We start from the raw sequence: 18,892 nt of genomic DNA, 5'->3' as shown, positions 1-18,892 counted from the left end.
CAAATCGAAACGTTTTGTGTATATAAGGCAACACATTTAGAAATAGGAGAACGGGAGTGTCAAATATAGTAATTACTTCGTACTTTTACATCGCATAGAGTAATTTGCTGCCAAGACTGCACCAGAGCTGTACTATTCGTAGTCTGGCAGCCAAGAGACGGACTTCTACAAAACTCGTTGAGATTTGAATGAGATTGAATATTACGTGTATGTCAATGTTTTCAGGCGAAATCTCTAAAGGAATAGGCAGACAGTTGAGGTATGGCAATTGCTTTTAGCAATGTTGCGATGAAGCATAATCATTATATCAAAAATAGTTATGGTGTAATTATTTGGTTAACGGCAAGAACACAACTATATTACGGTCCAGCCCGTCGCAATTCGGACATAGTGACCTGCATCAGCGAACTTCATCCCGCTAGTCGGCTCTTCCGACAAGGTTGGTCACTGCTTGGGTTGCTGAAGACCATGCATCCCCGACCCGGATCGTAACGGGTCTTTTTGATGAATTAAAGAAAGCTGCTTGGTTGGTTGTTTAACGCAGCACTCAGCAATATTCCGTTCTGTAAATAATCGAGTCTGGACTACGCGATCCAGTGATCCGCAGCATGAGTATCGACCTTCGCAACTGGGATACCATGACATGTGTCAACCAAGCCAGCGAGTCTGACCACCCGATGCCGTCAGTCGCCTCTTACGACAAGCATGGGTTGCTGAAGATCAATACTCGCTCCCATCTTCGTAAAAACTAAAAACAAACAAGTACAAAAACAAAAACGTTTATTCAACAGTCTTGATCCTGCGCTTAATATTTTATAGTTTCATCATAGTATTTTTTGTCTATCGATACTTTAAGCCACGCGATCGCTCCTCGCTCAGAGACTGTAGTGTTACAGTGCAGGGAAGAGATACCATCCGTTCCCATACGTCTTTTCGAAGATCTGTACAAGACAGACCTGAAAATATTCATAAATATCAGCACCAGTCCTGTATTAATATTTGATCGATGAATTATAATATTGCTTGTCAATAGCTATGGTAAGCCATGTGACAGTCCCATGATGTGATACTGTAGTGTTACAATGTAGAGACGAAAGCCCCTCGGTTTTCATGCGCCTACGTATTGACTTGAATAACAAGCCTCTGAAAAAATAAGTAGACTAAAATTATGCATTAACATTACAACTAATACAGCGCATCAATTCAATTATATACACAACGTGTGAAGCCCATTTCTGGAATCCCCGTGGCGTAAAACCATACTCTCTCTTTTCCCCAGTGCAATTCTAAACATCAAAACCAGATAATTATCCGTCTGGAATACAGGGCGAAATTGTGAGTGACGTTAATTTTACGCCGCTTTTAGCAATGTTCCAGCAACATCACGGCGAGGACACCAGAAATGGGCTTTACACATTGTACCCATGTTGGGAATCGAACCCGGGTCTCCGCCGTGACGGGCGAACGCTTTAACACTAGACTAACACACACACACACACACACACACACCACCCCGCGAAATAGACTCGACTGGGTGTATAAGGCAAATTTTGATGACGTTTATACGAACCTGGACGCGGTCAGAATTGACGTTGTGAATTGTTTAGTGCCAGCCCTTTTCTATACATACAAGTACTCGTGAAGATCCAGGTTAGAAATGGTCTTCTGCTACCAGTGTTTGTCGTAAGAGGCGACTTGGTCAGCCCACTTTTGTTGACACATGTCATCGTATCCCAATTGCGTGATCGATGCTCATTTTGTTGATCACTGCATTGTCTGGTCCAGACTCGATTATTTACAGACCGCCGCCATATAGCTGGAGTATTGCTGAGTGTGGCGTTAAACAAACAAATCTATACATCCCTCCTAAAGTGAGTGAATGAGTGAGTGAATGAGTGAGTAAATGAGTGAGTATGGTTTAACACTACTTTTAGCAATAATCCAGCAATATCACGGTGGAGAACCAAACATGGAACCATGTCATGATCTGGGGAATCGAACACCGGTCGTCAGTATGACGAGCGAACCACTTGTTTATCCCACAGTCCTCGTCATTTGTGTTTGTCAGCCTAATGATGGCACTTTGATAGCATATATTTATGGAAGTGACAAGGAAAACAAATCAAAATTACGAAAACATAACAGAAGTGAAGAGATAAAGCTCTTTTTTTTAAAGAAATACACAAATACATTCATTTTTCTAAATGTTGCACCATTAGACTTTCGTATATTTTTACCACCCGATGAAATATTTTATGAACGTTTCCAAAATACTGCCCAACCATACTTTCAAAACGGCCACTGAAGAGTCTGTAGAATCTTTGTGAGTGAGTGAGTATGGTCTAACGCCGCTTTCAGCAATATCACGGCGGGGGACACCAGCAATAGGCTTCACACATTGTACCCATGTGTGGAATTGAACCAGGGTCTTGAACACGACGAGCGAACACTTTAACCACTTGGTTTCCCCACTGCCCCTTAGAATCTTTGACTGAAGGGAGAGTGACTTAGTGAGTTTAGTTTTAGCCGCTTTTAGCACGATTCAAGCAATAAGCAGAAATGGGCTTCACACATTGAACCCATGTGGGGAATCGAAAACGGGTCTTCGGTGTAACGAGCGAATGCTTTAACCACTAGGCTACCCCACCGCCCCAGTTATAAAACTAGTTCACTGTACAATCAACCTGTAAGGGTAAAGAAAGCAACTGTCAACATTTCAACTGATCAAGTACTTACTTTTTATGGTTTTCAGGATTCAATTTATCTCTTTCGTGTTTTATTGCGTAATATCTTCCTTGTTTGGGTGGATTTCTTTTGAGTCTCATGCCAACTGTTTTAACTCTGAAATATAAATCTGTACATATACATAACAGCATCAATCAAACTCAGTATGCAATTATGCATACTAGTAAAAGTGAGTAACAGCGGCAATATTTCAGCCATATCGTGACAAAAGAAAGTTACACGTCAATATCAAATGCATGAAATATATCTAAACGGTTTAAAATCCTGTCGTCAATGGACAGTATAACAACTAGATTCTCACACCTATTTTTTAAAACTAGTTTGGGAGCATATTAAATAGTAAATTGTTATTAACAATGCAATATAAAAAGGGCTATAGATCGCCAGCAACTGAAGGCTGGTCACTACACACTAGTAGGAAGATCTGCAACAGTAACGTGAACGATTTAGTCTGATATGTAAGAGCCACTAAATGAATAAACACGGTATTAAGTTTACATGAAATTGGAGCAATGGAAACAAAACGTTATGTCTCGGGAGTAGAGATTGTCTTGGAGCTTTTCTATTGTATGTTAAATGAATATTTAATCCCCCAAAAGACTTAAATGATTTTTTTTCTTTCTGAGATTATACATTGGCAACCATTTGCACAACCAAACAAAGCCAAATAATGACACGCACGTTTTAAAAAGTTTGTAACTTCATAACGTTTTGGAGGAAGAGCACGTTCAGTAAATTGTCGTTTCAGTTTTTAAATATTTTCCTCCGACTGCCTGTCCCCTTTGAAGGTGAGCTTGGGGAGAAGATACAGAGGAAATGTCAATGGCCCAAAATATTTAATTTCATAACGTTTGGGGGTAAGATACAGTTTCGGTGTTTCTGAAATAGTTTAGATTGCCTGCTCCCGCTGAAGGTGAGCTGGAGGGAACAGATGCTGAAGAAGTGTTCATGACCTTATGTTTAATACTGGTACCTTATTTCAAAATCGTCATCTTCCCCGCCCCATCCGAAGTACCAGTTTGAGAAACCGTTGATCCTCTTGAACTGACTTGGAGAGATGGCTATATTACCTCCGGCATACGAGGGGTAAGGAAGCCTGCAAGGAACAGTACATAGATGTTGTTCGTTAAATAATGCACACACTCAGATTATTAGCCATGTGGGTTTCTGTGCCATAAATCGACATTGAATCACATGAGAGTTATGCATGGTGTCATTACCATTTTATTTATACAAAATCCAAACAACAATTAATCTCAGAAACGATCGCAGAAAAGCCCACAGGCACTTTATGAAAATATTTATGTATTTCTATAATTCAGCCTCAGCAAAATGTCGTTTTAGTTTTTAAATATTTTCGTTTCATCGTCTGGTCCCTTTGGAGTTGAGCTTGGGGTTAAGATACAAAAGAAATATGCACGGAAAAACTCATGAAGCGACGCCCACAAAAAAACACCCATGAAACAACGGTGACGGGGAAACACCCAAAGAGAAACACCCTCACAGAAAGGCTCACAGAGAAACGTCCTCGGAGAAACATTCTCAGAGAAGGCCAACAGAGAAATACCCTCAGAGAAAGGCCAACGGAGAACTATCCATGAAGAAACGCCTATAGAGAAACACCAACGGACCAACACCCAAAGAGACATATCCACAAAGGCACAGCCACATAGGCACACCCACTTAGGAACACCCAGAGAAACCCCCACGTCGATATACCCACGATCACAGAGAAACAGATCCAGAGAAATGCCCACCAGGAATGGGTCACAAAGATACACCAACGGAGAAACGCCCAAAGAGAAACGCCCAAAGAAGAAACGCCAACGGACCAAGGCCCTAAGAGAAAGATGTAAACGTAAGACCGTTAGTAGAGAACGTAGACCTTGCATCGATGCATAGAGTGAACTGAAAGCCGCACTCAGCAATAGCCTAGCCATATGACGGTGGTCTGTAGATAATTGAGCTTTATTCTTAATATTTTATTATAGGATATTTATATAGCGCACATATCCACGCACTAGTGCATGCTCAAGGCGCTGGTATTTTTTTCCCTCGATCATTGGATGTGAATCTCAACGGCACATCGCATTATCAATCTCAACTCCCTGGGGAGTATACAACTCTTGCAGGCTTTCTCATCCTAACGAGCATTATGAGCATCTGGGACACAAATGACATGCACCAACAAGCCTGATTACCAACAAACAGACACACATACATACTTATATCCATATTTAGCACTGGCAGTAGAGAGATGGAGTGGGTTTTCTCGACAGCGGTAGTAGTTGTCGCTTGTCTCTGGGATGAGGTCAACATCGTGGATGACAATGCAGGTGAAGTTATCCGCCTTCAGCGCGGCTGCCACTCCCGCGTTGATCATAAGACCTCGATTGAATATTCCTCCCGGCGTCTGTAACAAAAAACAACAAGATAATGGGGAAAACAAGGTACCACTGAACAAAACTCATACCTGACTATAAGTTGCCTGATGTTCATTTTCCCTTGCCCATATCATGGGATGGTTGTTAATTATGCATAACGTTGGGTATAAGGTAAAAGTCACAATAAACTGTTAAAAATTATACAAATACACAAACATATGTGATTAAATGTAGGTTTCGACAATGTTTGTTTGGTCGAAATGCAAAGATTGCCAGGGAAAGCGTCCCCCATGAGTGATGACCAGAACGTCTGTTCGAACTTATGAGACGCTACAAGCGAGATGTTTTTCCCTGGAATCTACACGAAAGAGCCAAAGAAGGGGTACTGCAGACATGCTACGATGTGTGTGGCCCACCCTGAAAACTCTACGGAAAGACTAAGACTGGATACTTGTCACTATCCTTTAATCTCCACCGGGAAGACAGAGTGGGGAATTGCGACATGTCCTACACTGATGGCATGGAGACACACGTGAAGATCCTGGTTAGAATAGGTCTTCAGCAAACTATGCTTGTGGAAAGGCGATTAACGGATCCGGAGTTGGTTGACAAACATGTAACCGTATCACAATTGCGTAGATCGATACTCATGATATTGGTCACTGGATTGTCTGGTCCAAACTCGATTATTTACAGACCACCGCCATATAGCTGGAATATTGCTGAGTGCGGCGTTAAACAACCAGCAAACAAAACGTGGGACACAGGAATTGGTAAATCTCGTCTCTTTCTTGTGTTTTCGCGTCTCGAGCACGCTTTCTTTCCACGTGTAATCCGTCTTCCCGTGAACTGTTGAAGATTTTTCTCTATCTCCCGCACATAATTGAAACAGAAAAAGCGACATATGTTTTCCAACATGTATATTGTTAAAACATTTCAACACTATGTACCCGTGATCGGCTAAATATTTAATTATTCATTTATTTATTGTTTTGTTTTATTTATTTATTTTATTTATTTATTCTAATTTTAGCTACTTTTGTTTATATTTTTTTGGTTTTATTTATTTTTATTTTATTTTTTTCGGGGAGGAGGGTTAGGTGGACCCAAACTTCCCCCCTCCCATTTCCCCTTCCGACCTTATCCCCATGTGGGTGAGCGAAGCATAAAGTAGCAGGGAAGGCTCAGGAATCATTCGGGATTAGGTACAAATTCATTACATAATGTAACTCCTGATGAGGTACATGCACACGCGTATATTTACCTGTTCGGTAACATATATCGTAAAGTCCGCCTGTTGTTTGTTGAGGAAGGGGATGAGGTTGTTGAGGAGGACCACCAGATGTTGCTCCCGGTCTCTGTAAGGTATAATAACAGCCAGCCTCACCCTGGATCTACACCCCTCGGGCCTGTATATGTCTCCGGGATGGGAGGGGTACTTTTTCCGTAACTCATCTAGGGTGATGTTAGTAAGATTCAGCTTCACGGGTTCATCTTTAAAAAAGAAAACGTATTGGTGAGGTAAGATTGTGTGTTTGTTGTTTAACTGACTGACTGACTGACTGAGTTTGGTTTTACGCCGCTTTTAGCAATATTCCAGCAACATCACGGCGGGGGACACCAGAAATGGGCTTCACACATTGTACCCATGTGGGGATTCGAACCCGGGTCTTCGGCGTGACGAGCCAACGCTTTAACCACTAGGCTACCCCACCGCCACCTTGTTGTTTAACGTTGCATTCTGTAAATAATCGAGTCCGACCAGACAATCCAGTGATCAATATCATGAGCACTGACGTACATTAGTTTGTCAACCAAGTCAGCGAGTCTGACCACCCGATCCCGTAAGTCGCCTCTTACGACAAACATGGGTGGCTGAGGACCTATTCTAACCCTGGTCCCCATCGGTAGTGAGGTAACCCAGGATTGCGTTTCACGGGTTCATCTTAAAATGGGAAAACGTCCTAGGTGGAAGTGAGATGGAAGGGGGTTAGACTTTGCACGTGTGTACGCGCTGATGCGTATGTTAGTTCGAAATTAATGCTGATACCATAGTGTTAGTTCACACTCATAAAGTGACGCAGAGGCGACCAGTCATCGTTTTATCCCTTAATGACGGGCCCCAGTCACAGTAACAACAAGTACCACATGTAAATTCTTTTTGGTGTGACACTGCCGGGAATCGAACAACAACCTTTCCGGAAGAACGCTCTGTCCAAAACACGGGAGGCGCCAAAATACCACAGAATGAGTGAGTAAGAAAATGGGTACGTAACATTTCAGATCGTCGTAATCGGCGTGCTAGTTTTAAAATGGGAGAATGTTTATTTTTGTTCAAGTTTTGGAGCTAATAACAGAATGAAAGTATGTTTATAAGTGATTCTACTAATGTAAAGGGTTATTGAGTCAAATTAATTTTCTCACCCATGGGACAAAGTATTTAGCTCATGGTCGAGAAACTACAATACCGCTCTAAATTATCCGAAATAAATCACAAAGAGTTGAATTTTGTGTCATGAAACTTAGAAACATTTCATTCCTATACAACCTCCAAAACATGGATTTTTTGCAAAAGTTAACATGTTCGCCCATGGGCCACTGTTAGCGCCGGCCCATGGGCGAGGTAGTTTCAATTTTGAGCAGGTGGTATCTATGAATACTTAAGTAAAGGAGAACGCGGTGGGATAGACTAGTGGTTAAAGCGTTCGCTCGACCCGCCGATGACTCGGGTTCGAACCCCCCATGGGTGCGATGTGTGAAGCCCATTTCTAGTGTCCCCGCCGTGATAAAGCTGGAATATTGCTAATAGCGGCGCAAAACCATACTCACTCACTAAATCAAGGAGAACACATTCATGTGTCGTCCATGTGTCATACACACATGCATATAGATGGTGAACTATGTTCCGTGTAACATCTGCATCACACATGTATAGCTTGAGCAAAGTTTACATAGTTCATGTTGCAATTACTAAATGAGAACTGATGTTATTAAAAATATCCTTCATTGAGCCGGGTTAGAATTGGTCTTCAGTAACCCATGCTTGTCGAAAGAGGCAACTAATCGGGTCGGGTGATCAGGCTCGCTGACTTGGTTGACACATGTCATCATATCCCAATAGCGTAGATCGATGTTCATGCTGTTGATCACTGGAATATCTGGTCCAGACTCGATTACTTACAGACCGCCGCCATATAGCTGGACTATTGCTGAGTGCGGCTAAGAACTAAACTCACTCACTCATGATATATACCTGGGTATAGATAGCCTAGGGAGAACATAACTCTCGTGTCTCTTCTGTGCCATACACACGTGTACTGCTAACCCAAGATGAACTCATTCAATGAGCAAACTAAAATCTCCGAGCCTTTATCCTCTCAAAATCCCCTGAATTTCCGTTGTGAGCTTCCTGAGCAAACCCAGGTAAACGTGAGTTCAGGGGATCCCAGTAGTGACACGGTCCCTTCGTCATCTGAACAAATATTGAATCCCTCCAAACATCACTGGCATGTTATCTTGCTCCAGGCCTCCGTTATCAAGCGGGAATCGACCTCCCGGTACGCTCCCAACCCAGTACTATCACGCGCTCATCAAAGCAAAACCAGGTCGTCTGCTTTTGACGCTCCTGGAGCAGACGACATCACCTAACTTACACGACACGGTAAAACAGCATTGCTAAAGTACCCGAATACAATCAGCGACGTCGATAAGGACCCGTTCATATTCCATGGCAAGTGGGGTCGGGTCCATGATGGGTTTTTTTATGGAGAAGCATTTACAATGTGAATGACAACCCCACCCCCACCCCACCCCACCCTAAAAATTTAGCCCTCCAACCCGCGTGTCATGTGCAATGACCCGAAACCCAATCACTTTTATTCCAGGGGTCTTTAAATGACAATCACTTTTTCCATGTATTCAAGCTCAGCCAAGCGGGAGACATTTGGTTGACGAGCCTTGTCAAAATCTCACAACCCTGCGGTGTAGATTTCTACTCATTTCTACTCTACTCAACGCGCCCTCTTTCAGACCTTGAGTCGCACAACCCACCAGACAACTCATAGCCCCCCAAAAAACGAACACAAAATCTTGAATCTATCCTCATATACCGCAGAAAATATCAACAACTTAACGCGCCCTGCAAAGTGCACAACCCGACAGCTCAACCATTGCAATACACATAGCCCAACCGAACCACCAAATCTAGAATCTAGCATTATATACTGCAGAATATCAATAATATTTATAAACCCCTCCAAAGTGCACAACCCGACAGACAGCTCAACCTTTGCAATACACACTAACGGGATCGGGTGGTCGGGGCTCGCTGGCTTGGTTGACACATGTCATCGGTTCCCAATTGCTCAGATCGATGCTTTTGCTGTTGATCACTGGATTGTCTGGTCCAGACTCGATTATTTACAGACCGCCGCCATATAGCTGGAATATTGTTGAGTGCAGCGTAAAACTAAACTCACTCACTCAACCAAACCGAACCACCAAATTTAGAATTTATCCTTATATACTGCAGAATATAACAACAATTTATATAACGCCCTCCAAAGAGCACAACCCGATGGACAGATCAACAAAAACGAACACAAAATCTTGAATCTATCCTCATATACCGCAGAAAATATCAACAACTTGACGTGCCCTCCAAAGTGCACAACCCGACAGACAGCTCAACCATTGCAATACACATAGCCCAACCGAACCACCAAATCTAGAATCTAGCATTATATACTGCAGAATATTACAACAATATATCCATGTAGCCCTCCAAAGAGCAGACACCCAAACACTGCAAACCTTTGATGCTCACATACTGACGCAAAATAATCGTAATATCTACAGTAGTTAGAGACTGACCACAGCTCGGTAAAACCACTAACCTATCAATCACTGCATATACATGTTATAGGTATCATCACATACTGCGCAATGAGACCGCCTCCGTGGTGTAGTGGTTAGAGCGTCCGCCCGGAGAGTGGAAGGTCGCGGGTTCGATCCCCGACCGTGTCATACCAAAAGACGTTAAAATATGGTACTTGTTGGTCCCTGCCTGGCGCTCGGCATTGATGGGTACAACAAGGACTGGTCGGCTCGGAGTCAGTATAATGTGTCTGAGTGGGGTATTCATGCTTCACTGCTGCATGGTATCTCAGTGGGCTAGCACTAACAGCTTCAGTCTGGACTAGTACAAGCAGCCGCACATACACATACACACGCATGCACGTCGTCATATGAGCGAAATTTTCTCAAGCACGACGTTAAACCCAATTTCACCTCACCTCACCTGCGCATTGAAAACGTAGACAATATGGCCTAACTGGGCAGAACACAACAGGATTATACACATACATTCAAAAATAATCACTGGAAAAACCCAAACTACTAAACGTACTACTGCCACATGAACAGCTAAAACAATTCATGAACAAGTCAGTATAAAGCATTCTATCAACTCATGTAAACTACAACCAACACAATATGGCTATTTGTAAAAAAAACTTACACTCTTGATATTCCACTTGGTGTCCAACATGTTAAGTCAACCGAACAATACAATATAGCAATACAATAAAGTTCAAAGCAAAATATACAACACAAAAGACACTGACTAGCTTTGGGAGATCCAGGAGAATTCGTACCTAGTGTTAATGAGTTTAGTTTTACGCCGCTTTTAGCAATATTCCAGTAATATCCTGGCGGGGGGCACCAGAAATGGGCTTTACACATTGTACCCATGTGGGAAACCTACCATATGAAAGCAGTGTTTGCTCTTTCCCTGAAAAGCTGCAGGCCCTAAGGACCCAGTGCCATAATATGTCCTGATCAGAATGTGTAGACCCTATATTTTAGCTACAATATAAGTAATTCTCAGCAAACAAAAAATGTGACAGGTAACAACCTGATTTAAAGGATATACATGTATACTCATGCCAATAATGGTTGTCACCCCCTCCCCATCCCAACCCCACCCCACCACCTCTCCAATAAAAACAATTGAAGGGTGTGACAACCATTATTGGCATGAGTATATATATAACTTGTCACGGTTAAAAGATTATTTCTCAGTAATCTAAATTCATTCCTCAAAAATGATAGTCGTTTCACTTTCAGACAACAGCTGCTGATCGAGATAAAACTTCCCCATATAACAGCAGGTTGGGTTGCATCAGAAGTTGCGAATGAAATTCAAGGATTCACTGATGAACAGACCCACGCAATAATGTTGCAATTTGATATAGAGTATGGAGTTATCGTTATCGTGCAATGTGGTTATTTTGATGAGCGGAATACACAAAACAGGAGTAGGTTGTATAAGACAACCAGGCGTTTAAACATAATTCGACAAATAAGATTCAAGTAATGCTCTCAGCTCAGTGAGTGAGTTGAATTTTACGCCGCTTTTAGCAACATTCCAGCAATATGGCAGGGGATACCACAAATGGGCTTCACACATTATACCCATGTGGGGAATCGAACCCGGGTCGTCGGCATGACGAGCGAACGCTTTAACCGCTAGTCTACACCGCCGCCCCTTCTCAGCACAGATTACCCTACAATACATCTAATGGTTGCACCCCTTTTCCACTGTAGCCCTGTTCGTTAAGCAATGGAAAAAGGGTTAGTTTAGTGACACGTGAAGATAGGGGTTAGAATTGACCTTCAGGAACCCATGCTTGCCGTAACGGGATCGGGTATTTATGTTCGTATATCATTGTATCCCAAGTGCGTTGATCGATGCTCATGCTGTTGATCACTGGATTTTCTGGTCCATACTCGATTATTTACAGATTCACTGCCTAATAGCTGGAAGATTGCTGAGGCCAGCCTTAAAAAACAAACCAAAACAACAACAACAAAAAAACTAGCTTTGTGGAACAGTGCTTACTGTAACCTCTGAACCGCAGTAATAAAGCATTTCTGCAAGGTGGGGATGCCTAGTGGTAAAAGTGTTTGCTCGTGACGGCGAAGGTCCCGGTTCGATTCCCTCAGGGATACACGTACATTTCTGTTGTCAATCGTCGTAATAATGCTGGAATGTTGCTATAAGCGCTGTAGACCCTTGTAGGCTTGCAATATAGTTGTCAAGCATGGGTGCCACACAAACAAATTCCAATTTACAGGCTTTCAGGAAGAAATGGTAATAAAGAGTATAATTACTTATATTTGGTGGTGTTTCAGGACATTCCGGAAGTGACTTCCTATCCACTGGCGTCTGCGTTGTCGTATGGACAGTCTGTACACTGATGTTATGCAAAGGCACAAGTTGGCGCAGCTGGCCTGAGAACAGTAAACCTCCACTGAAAACAACGGCCATTATCAAAGTCCCGAGAAATGATCTTTTGACGAAGCCCGAGAAGGTGACCATGTTGAGTCGAGACAACTCGCACAGGTCTGGCTGATAACGTCTCCCACTTTCAAGATGACCTCATTCAACTGTGCGTGCTGTGGGACCGGCAGATCACCGCTTGATCGTGTCATGTGGTTACGATTTCCTGTTGGAGGAGTAATGAACAGATGTCAGGACAAGGAAGAAAGAACAAATGTGTTATATTATACTTCTGGCATACAAGTGTATTTAAACAATAACTAACGACGGGGAATGACAGTTATATTAATTACGCAATTCTCAAGCCCTGGCGAGAGAGTAACATAATTAATATAACGAGGGGAAGATAATCTGCCATTCCCCGTCACGAGTTGGTTATTATTTTTATAACCCATATCAGTTTTCGATCTAAAAAACGCTAAAATGAAAACACCATCGTCTATAAAGAAACCCGCGATGTGGGGAATCCCCATATCCCTACGCGTTGATTGGCTGTTTTTTTTCCAAAATTCAAGTCATTATTTGCCATACATAAGGCTTTTATATATGTGTTCTGCTGTACTTCATCCCTTCATATATATAATCAGTAGTCAATATATATATAATATAATCAGTGTTATTCTGGGCTGCCTTGTGTCATTAGCGCACTAAAACATGTAGATCGCAGGCCTTTGTTAAGAAACATAGCCCTAACTGCTCTCGCTGAATGGGCTATTGTTGTTTTGGGTACTTACAGTGTCCCATAGTTCAAAGTTGGCCGTATGTTATACTATGGGTGGGTTATGTGTCTAGATTTTATGGATGTGTGTGTAACTGTTGACACGCTAATAAACAATTTTCTCTCTCTCTCTCAGTAATCTGAACTCAGCACGCCACGCTCAACCGTGTTTCGGATGACATTGTAAAGCATGCAAATCGGTGTAGTGGGAAAAAACGAAGCGCTGATTTCTCGATTCTTGTTGAACAATTGTACAACATGTCACTGACGTATCAGAGACAATTCTACAAACCACCATCAGAGTATCTACAGAGTCTGCAAGACCCAACCTGCCTCGTAATAGCGACAGCAAACACTACGATTAATATCCTAAAACGTAATCAGACTAGATAAAGACTGACTGACTGACTGAGTTTGGTTTTACGCCGCTTTTAGCAATATTCCAGCAACATCACGGCGGGGGACACCAGAAATGGGCTTCACACATTGTACCCATGTGGGGATTCGAACCCGGGTCTTCGGCGTGACGAGCCAACGCTTTAACCACTAGGCTACCCCACAGCCCGACTATATAAAGAAACGTATCAGTTGGGAAGTTCAATATTGAACAAACTTTATGGATGACAAATTCTTTTATTTCCTGCTGGACAACGGTACAAGAATCGGTATCGGTACCTCGCACTCACGAAATAAAGACCGCCTCCGTGGTGTAGTGGTTAGAGCGTCCGCCCGGAGATCGGAAGGTCGCGGGTTCGATCCCCGACTGCGTCATACCAAAAGACGTTAAAATATGGTACTTGTTGATCCCTTCGTGGCGCTCGTCATTAATGGGTACAACAAGGACTGGTCGGCTCGGAGACAGTATAATGTGTCTGAGTGGGGTATTCATGCTTCACTGCTGCATGGTATCTCAGTGGGCTAGCACTATAAAACCAGCTTCAGTCTGGGCTAGTACAAGCAGCCGCACATACACATACACACGCATGCACGTCGTCATATGAGCGAAATATTCTCAAGCACGACGTTAAACCCAATTCCACCACCACCACCACGGAATAAAAAAAAAGGTGTTATCCATGAAGTTTGTTCAATATCAATACTGACAGGCTGGTTGTAATGAAATGAACAGTTTTCATCGTTGAAGTGTCCAGTTATGTTGTTTCAAACTACATGTATCAGATTGAAAGCAGTGCTAGCTAGATTAAAAAAAAATGTTCAGTCATTGTTGAAGTGTTCAACTGAGCTGTATTGATACTGGGTATTATTCATTGTGTATTATTTATTGATTTCTTTTAATTTTAATCGATGTTAACTGTTCAATAAATGTGTTTAACAGATCTTGATTTGGTTTCTATTCTTGACCTTACCCGTGCTGACAGTTTAAAAAGGTTAGTGAACTCGTACTCGTAACAACAAGTTCTTTATGGTAGCAGGTCTCGGCAATTTGACATGACCAACAATACTTTCTGAATGGCCAACTTACCTAGGATAGGTAGGCGATAGTCCCACATTTTAGATAGGCAAGAACGAACACTAATTATATGGAAAATTTATACAAATTGGCAAAAAAATAAAATGTGTCCAACAAGATGGATGGATAGATACAAAACTCTCACGCTCTGACTTTTACGAGGGCTTCCACAAAGTTAAGAAACTGAATAGATTGCTTGAGTGACTGAATCGGTCAGGTAGATGGTTATTCAGACGTTTACGACACTGGTGAAAGCCGCAAGCACAAACGTATTAACACAATCACAGCGAATCCCAATACATCACAACCCACCATCACAGATAGATGGCGTATTAACGGGACGCTACACTGCTGCGATGTAGACGAAGTGGCTACCCACTCCATGTTAGAGAGCGCTCACGAATGTTCCCTGTGGTTAAAGCGTTCGCTCGTATTACTGAAGACCCGGTACGATTCCTCATATGGGTGCAATATGTGATGCCTAATTCTGGTGTCCTGCGCCGTGATATTGCTGGAAAGTTAAACTCGCTCACTCACTCACTCACTCACTGTGTGTTATGCCATACTCTGCCACGAATAAATACTCCAACAGACTTAGAGTCTTCTCTGTTTTTCAGGTGATGGCCAAGTAGTCAGCTCTAGCTTGTCATTGTGACCCAGTAAGCGGGACCACAACCAAACGTGCCAAGTCCGGAAACATTTTCATTAACATATATTATTAAACATGTACAGTATTGTTTACTTAACTGAGTAACAGATTGTGTATAATCGATCCAATACTAACTTATTCCTACCATTTATGAATGCAACATATGTCTGCGAATGGTAAAAGTGCAAAACTAAAACTTACTGACTCATGGGCTAACTTACCAGTGCTGACATATTTTCACTGTTGTAAAATGACATCATGTGCTAACTTACCAGTGATGACATGTGTTCATTGTGATTTCATATGACATCATGTGTTAACTTACCAGTGATGACATGTGTTCATTGTGATCTCATATGACATCATGTGCTAACTTACCAGTGATGACATATTTTCACTGTGATGTAAAATAACATCATGTGCTATATGTATAACAGTGATGACATATGTTCATTCTGATCTCATATGACATCATGTGCTAACTTACCAGTGCTGACATATTTTCACTGTGATGTAAAATGATATCATGTGCTATATGTAACTTACCAGTGATGACATGTGTTCACTGTGATCTCATCTGACATCATGTGCTAACTTACCAGTGCTGACATATTTTCACTGTTGTAAAATGACATCATGTCCTAACTTACCAGTCCTGGCATGTTCACTGTGATCCCATATGACATCATGTGCTAACCTAACAGTGCTGACATATGTTCATTGTGATCTCATATGGCATCATGTGCTAACTTACCAGTGATGACATATGTTCATTCTGATCTCATATGACATCATGTGCTAACTTACCAGTGCTGACATATTTTCACTGTTGTAAAATGACATCATGTCCTAACTTACCAGTGCTGGCATGTTCACTGTGATCCCATATGACATCATGTGCTAACCTAACAGTGCTGACATATGTTCATTGTGATCTCATATGGCATCATGTGCTAACTTACCAGTGATGACATGTGTTCATTGTGATTTCATATGACATCATATGTTAACTTACCAGTGATGACATGTGTTCATTGTGATCTCATATGACATCATGTGCTAACTTACCAGTGCTGACATATGTTCACTGTGAGCTCACATGACATCATGTAGCTTCAAAACTGATTTGCCTGGTCAAGTATAGTTTATGTACATCAGTAAATTAATGCAGCTGAAACAAAATGTATGTTTGATATGAAATACAATAGCCCTGGATACGGTACCAGATGCAGATTTCACACATATATATAATGCTGATGACACCCATGAGCAGTGAGATGGTGATGACAAATACAGAGACAACATTTGATTGAAAAGAGAAAGATTCAAACCCACAACTACATGATTCTACACTGTTCACTGTCATATTTACAATACAATGCTTTGTACTTGTATGTGGCTGCTTCTCAGTGTTTGTAGGTAGGTACATGGAAATGAACAATTAAAATAATTAAAACATAAACATCAGCATGATAAGGAAGTTCCGGTAAGTATAAATATTACATACCCTTGACGATGCTAAAAACGCTGTACCCAATGAATGGTCATGAGACTAATGTCACCGGGAATGAAAATTAATTTAAAAGGGATACCTTCACTAAATATAATATTTACAATCACCAAAACAGACTGGATTCTCTCAACTCTCTCAGAATGTTTTCATGTCATGCATGCATGTGGAACCTCAAAATAAGCAAAAATACTAATTCCTTAAACAAAACCTCCTGCCTCGACTAAATGCCGGGTCCAAAGCCTTATATCAAATTCATTGCTTACATGTAGGTACCATCCTAAATACATACAGTAGACTTCGTGGATAACCTTGATTCGTGGATCGCAAATATTATCAAGCTAGCTCGTAAATTAAGTCTCGACTGACGTCACGAAGCGGTACTTTGGATGTACATACAATGCCACGCCTCGCTGACAAAAAAGTTCCGAATCTCTGCATTACACGCAAGTACACTAAATGTAATTGTCCAGCATTGAGATAAATAGCGCTAAATCACTAATACCACCATTACCAAATTTTATTTTTACAAAATGTCAAGTAGAAAAGATACCGTTAGCTCCAACATTCCCACTTCTCGTTGTCTGCTTTCCTTGATGTCAATGTGCAGTGAGATGTCGTACATAGTGGTATAAAGTAACCGACTACGTAATCCACGAAACAAGGTGACGTCACGAATGGGTGATGATTGCAAATGGCTTCCGTAAACAAACGTTTCTTTCTCGGGTGGAATATTGGGCATTTTCAATTTGCTGAATCAATGAATAAAATAATCAGTGCGTATAAAAAATGAAAGCATGCATTTAAAACATGAATTTCGCCGCATTTCCCTTATAGATCTATCCACGAATCAAGGTTTGCGGATTCACGGTATTAGTGTTTGCACGCTAAGCCTTTTGAAAACGAGATCTTTGTCGATGCTTTGTTATCGGGGTTGTATTTACGTGCAAAAATACGCTTCATATCATCTACGGACATGCAAATAGCGCTTCGGGTACATATTCAATGTGCTGGCTGTCACAGAGTATGCAACATGGCCGCCCAATGTGGTTGAAACAAGGAGGCGATTATTCAACCTGTTGGTTACCTTGATGCATTCGAAACAAAATATCAACATTGTTCGTGACTGAATACATATACTGTAAGTATACTGTGACATGACATGCTGTTTAAACTTACCTAGTATTCGTTTGGGGATTCCATTTGACTTTCAAACCCACAACATCCCTTTCGAGTCACGTCGTTCTAATAGGTCAAGGTGAATACAAAGGGACGCCACTCTAACGATGCCAATTACGTTTTTCTTTGTTTCATTAACTGATAATGGCAAATTAGTTGGAGTTCGAATCTATTCCAGCACTAGGCAGTAGTTAATATGTAAACATTTTTTAGTATTTAATAGGTTTAGAAAGATCTAACGTGTTATTAAGTAAGCCTTCGAACAAACGTACATGACACCGGTCTGAATAACGTTGCTCAGGGTCATTATAATATCTTGTCTGATTTGTTTTCACCGAGAAACACAAACAGCACAAGAAAACGGGAAACGTGGGTCAGTGCATCAAAGCTCATATGACACGGGTGATGTTTGCATCCATTCTATCGCTGTTTCCAAATGCACGTTGTTCCAAGCTACATACTTACTTCGCACTTGTAATGTGTAATTATTTATGAATGTCCCTTGCATTGTGTAGAAGGGCCACGAGGCTCCGCATGAGCCCATCCATCATGTAACGAGACTACCTTACTTATCATTGTTTAGCCTAGACCTTTTTGTGACAAGGTCGTTCTACTCAGTGGGAGAAGGCTATAACCTCTCATGCAACCAACCGTGACCAGTGTTTTAGTACGGTAGCCTTTCGTGTTTATGGCCTCAAAACAGTTGCTTGAGGGCCAATTGGATGAAATTAAGGAAGGAAAATATTCGGCAATAACTGATCTATGACACTCATTCAATACAGAACTAAGAGAGAGAGAGAGAGAGAGAGAGAGAGAGAGAGAGAGAGAGAGAGAGAGAGAGAGAGAGAGAGAGAGAGAGAGAGAGAGAGAGAGAGAGAGAGAGAGAGAGAGAGA

At 41.7% G+C, this 18,892-nt stretch overlaps 1 protein-coding gene across 5 annotated transcripts in view; it reads right to left on the bottom strand.

The window, feature by feature from the left end:
* Positions 1-763: 763 nt before the first annotated feature.
* LOC124266848 (beta-1,4-galactosyltransferase 4-like) overlaps positions 764-18,892 on the bottom strand; it is a 37,739-nt gene continuing 19,610 nt past the window's right edge. For 3 of the 5 annotated variants that reach the window (XM_046701656.1, XM_046701657.1, XM_046701658.1), the window contains exons 2-7: positions 12,303-12,637; positions 6,394-6,623; positions 4,971-5,158; positions 3,719-3,841; positions 2,737-2,841; positions 764-1,143 (exon numbers count right to left, since the gene is read on the bottom strand). In XM_046701656.1, the coding sequence (XP_046557612.1) occupies positions 993-1,143; positions 2,737-2,841; positions 3,719-3,841; positions 4,971-5,158; positions 6,394-6,623; positions 12,303-12,510 (1,005 nt within the window). In that variant the 5' untranslated portion in view covers positions 12,511-12,637 and the 3' untranslated portion in view covers positions 764-992. Of the gene's footprint in view, positions 1,144-2,736; positions 2,842-3,718; positions 3,842-4,970; positions 5,159-6,393; positions 6,624-12,302; positions 12,638-17,998; positions 18,072-18,892 lie in introns of those variants that run through there. The other 2 variants (XM_046701659.1, XM_046701660.1) reach the window with 2 other exon arrangements.

The sequence above is a fragment of the Haliotis rubra genome, unplaced genomic scaffold (assembly GCF_003918875.1).
Source record: "Haliotis rubra isolate DU_JTF1 unplaced genomic scaffold, ASM391887v1 Scf1282, whole genome shotgun sequence".
In the NCBI taxonomy this organism is placed as follows: domain Eukaryota; kingdom Metazoa; phylum Mollusca; class Gastropoda; order Lepetellida; family Haliotidae; genus Haliotis; species Haliotis rubra.
The sequence above is the reverse complement of the archived record's forward strand: the minus strand, read 5'-3'. Positions and strand labels throughout refer to the sequence as shown.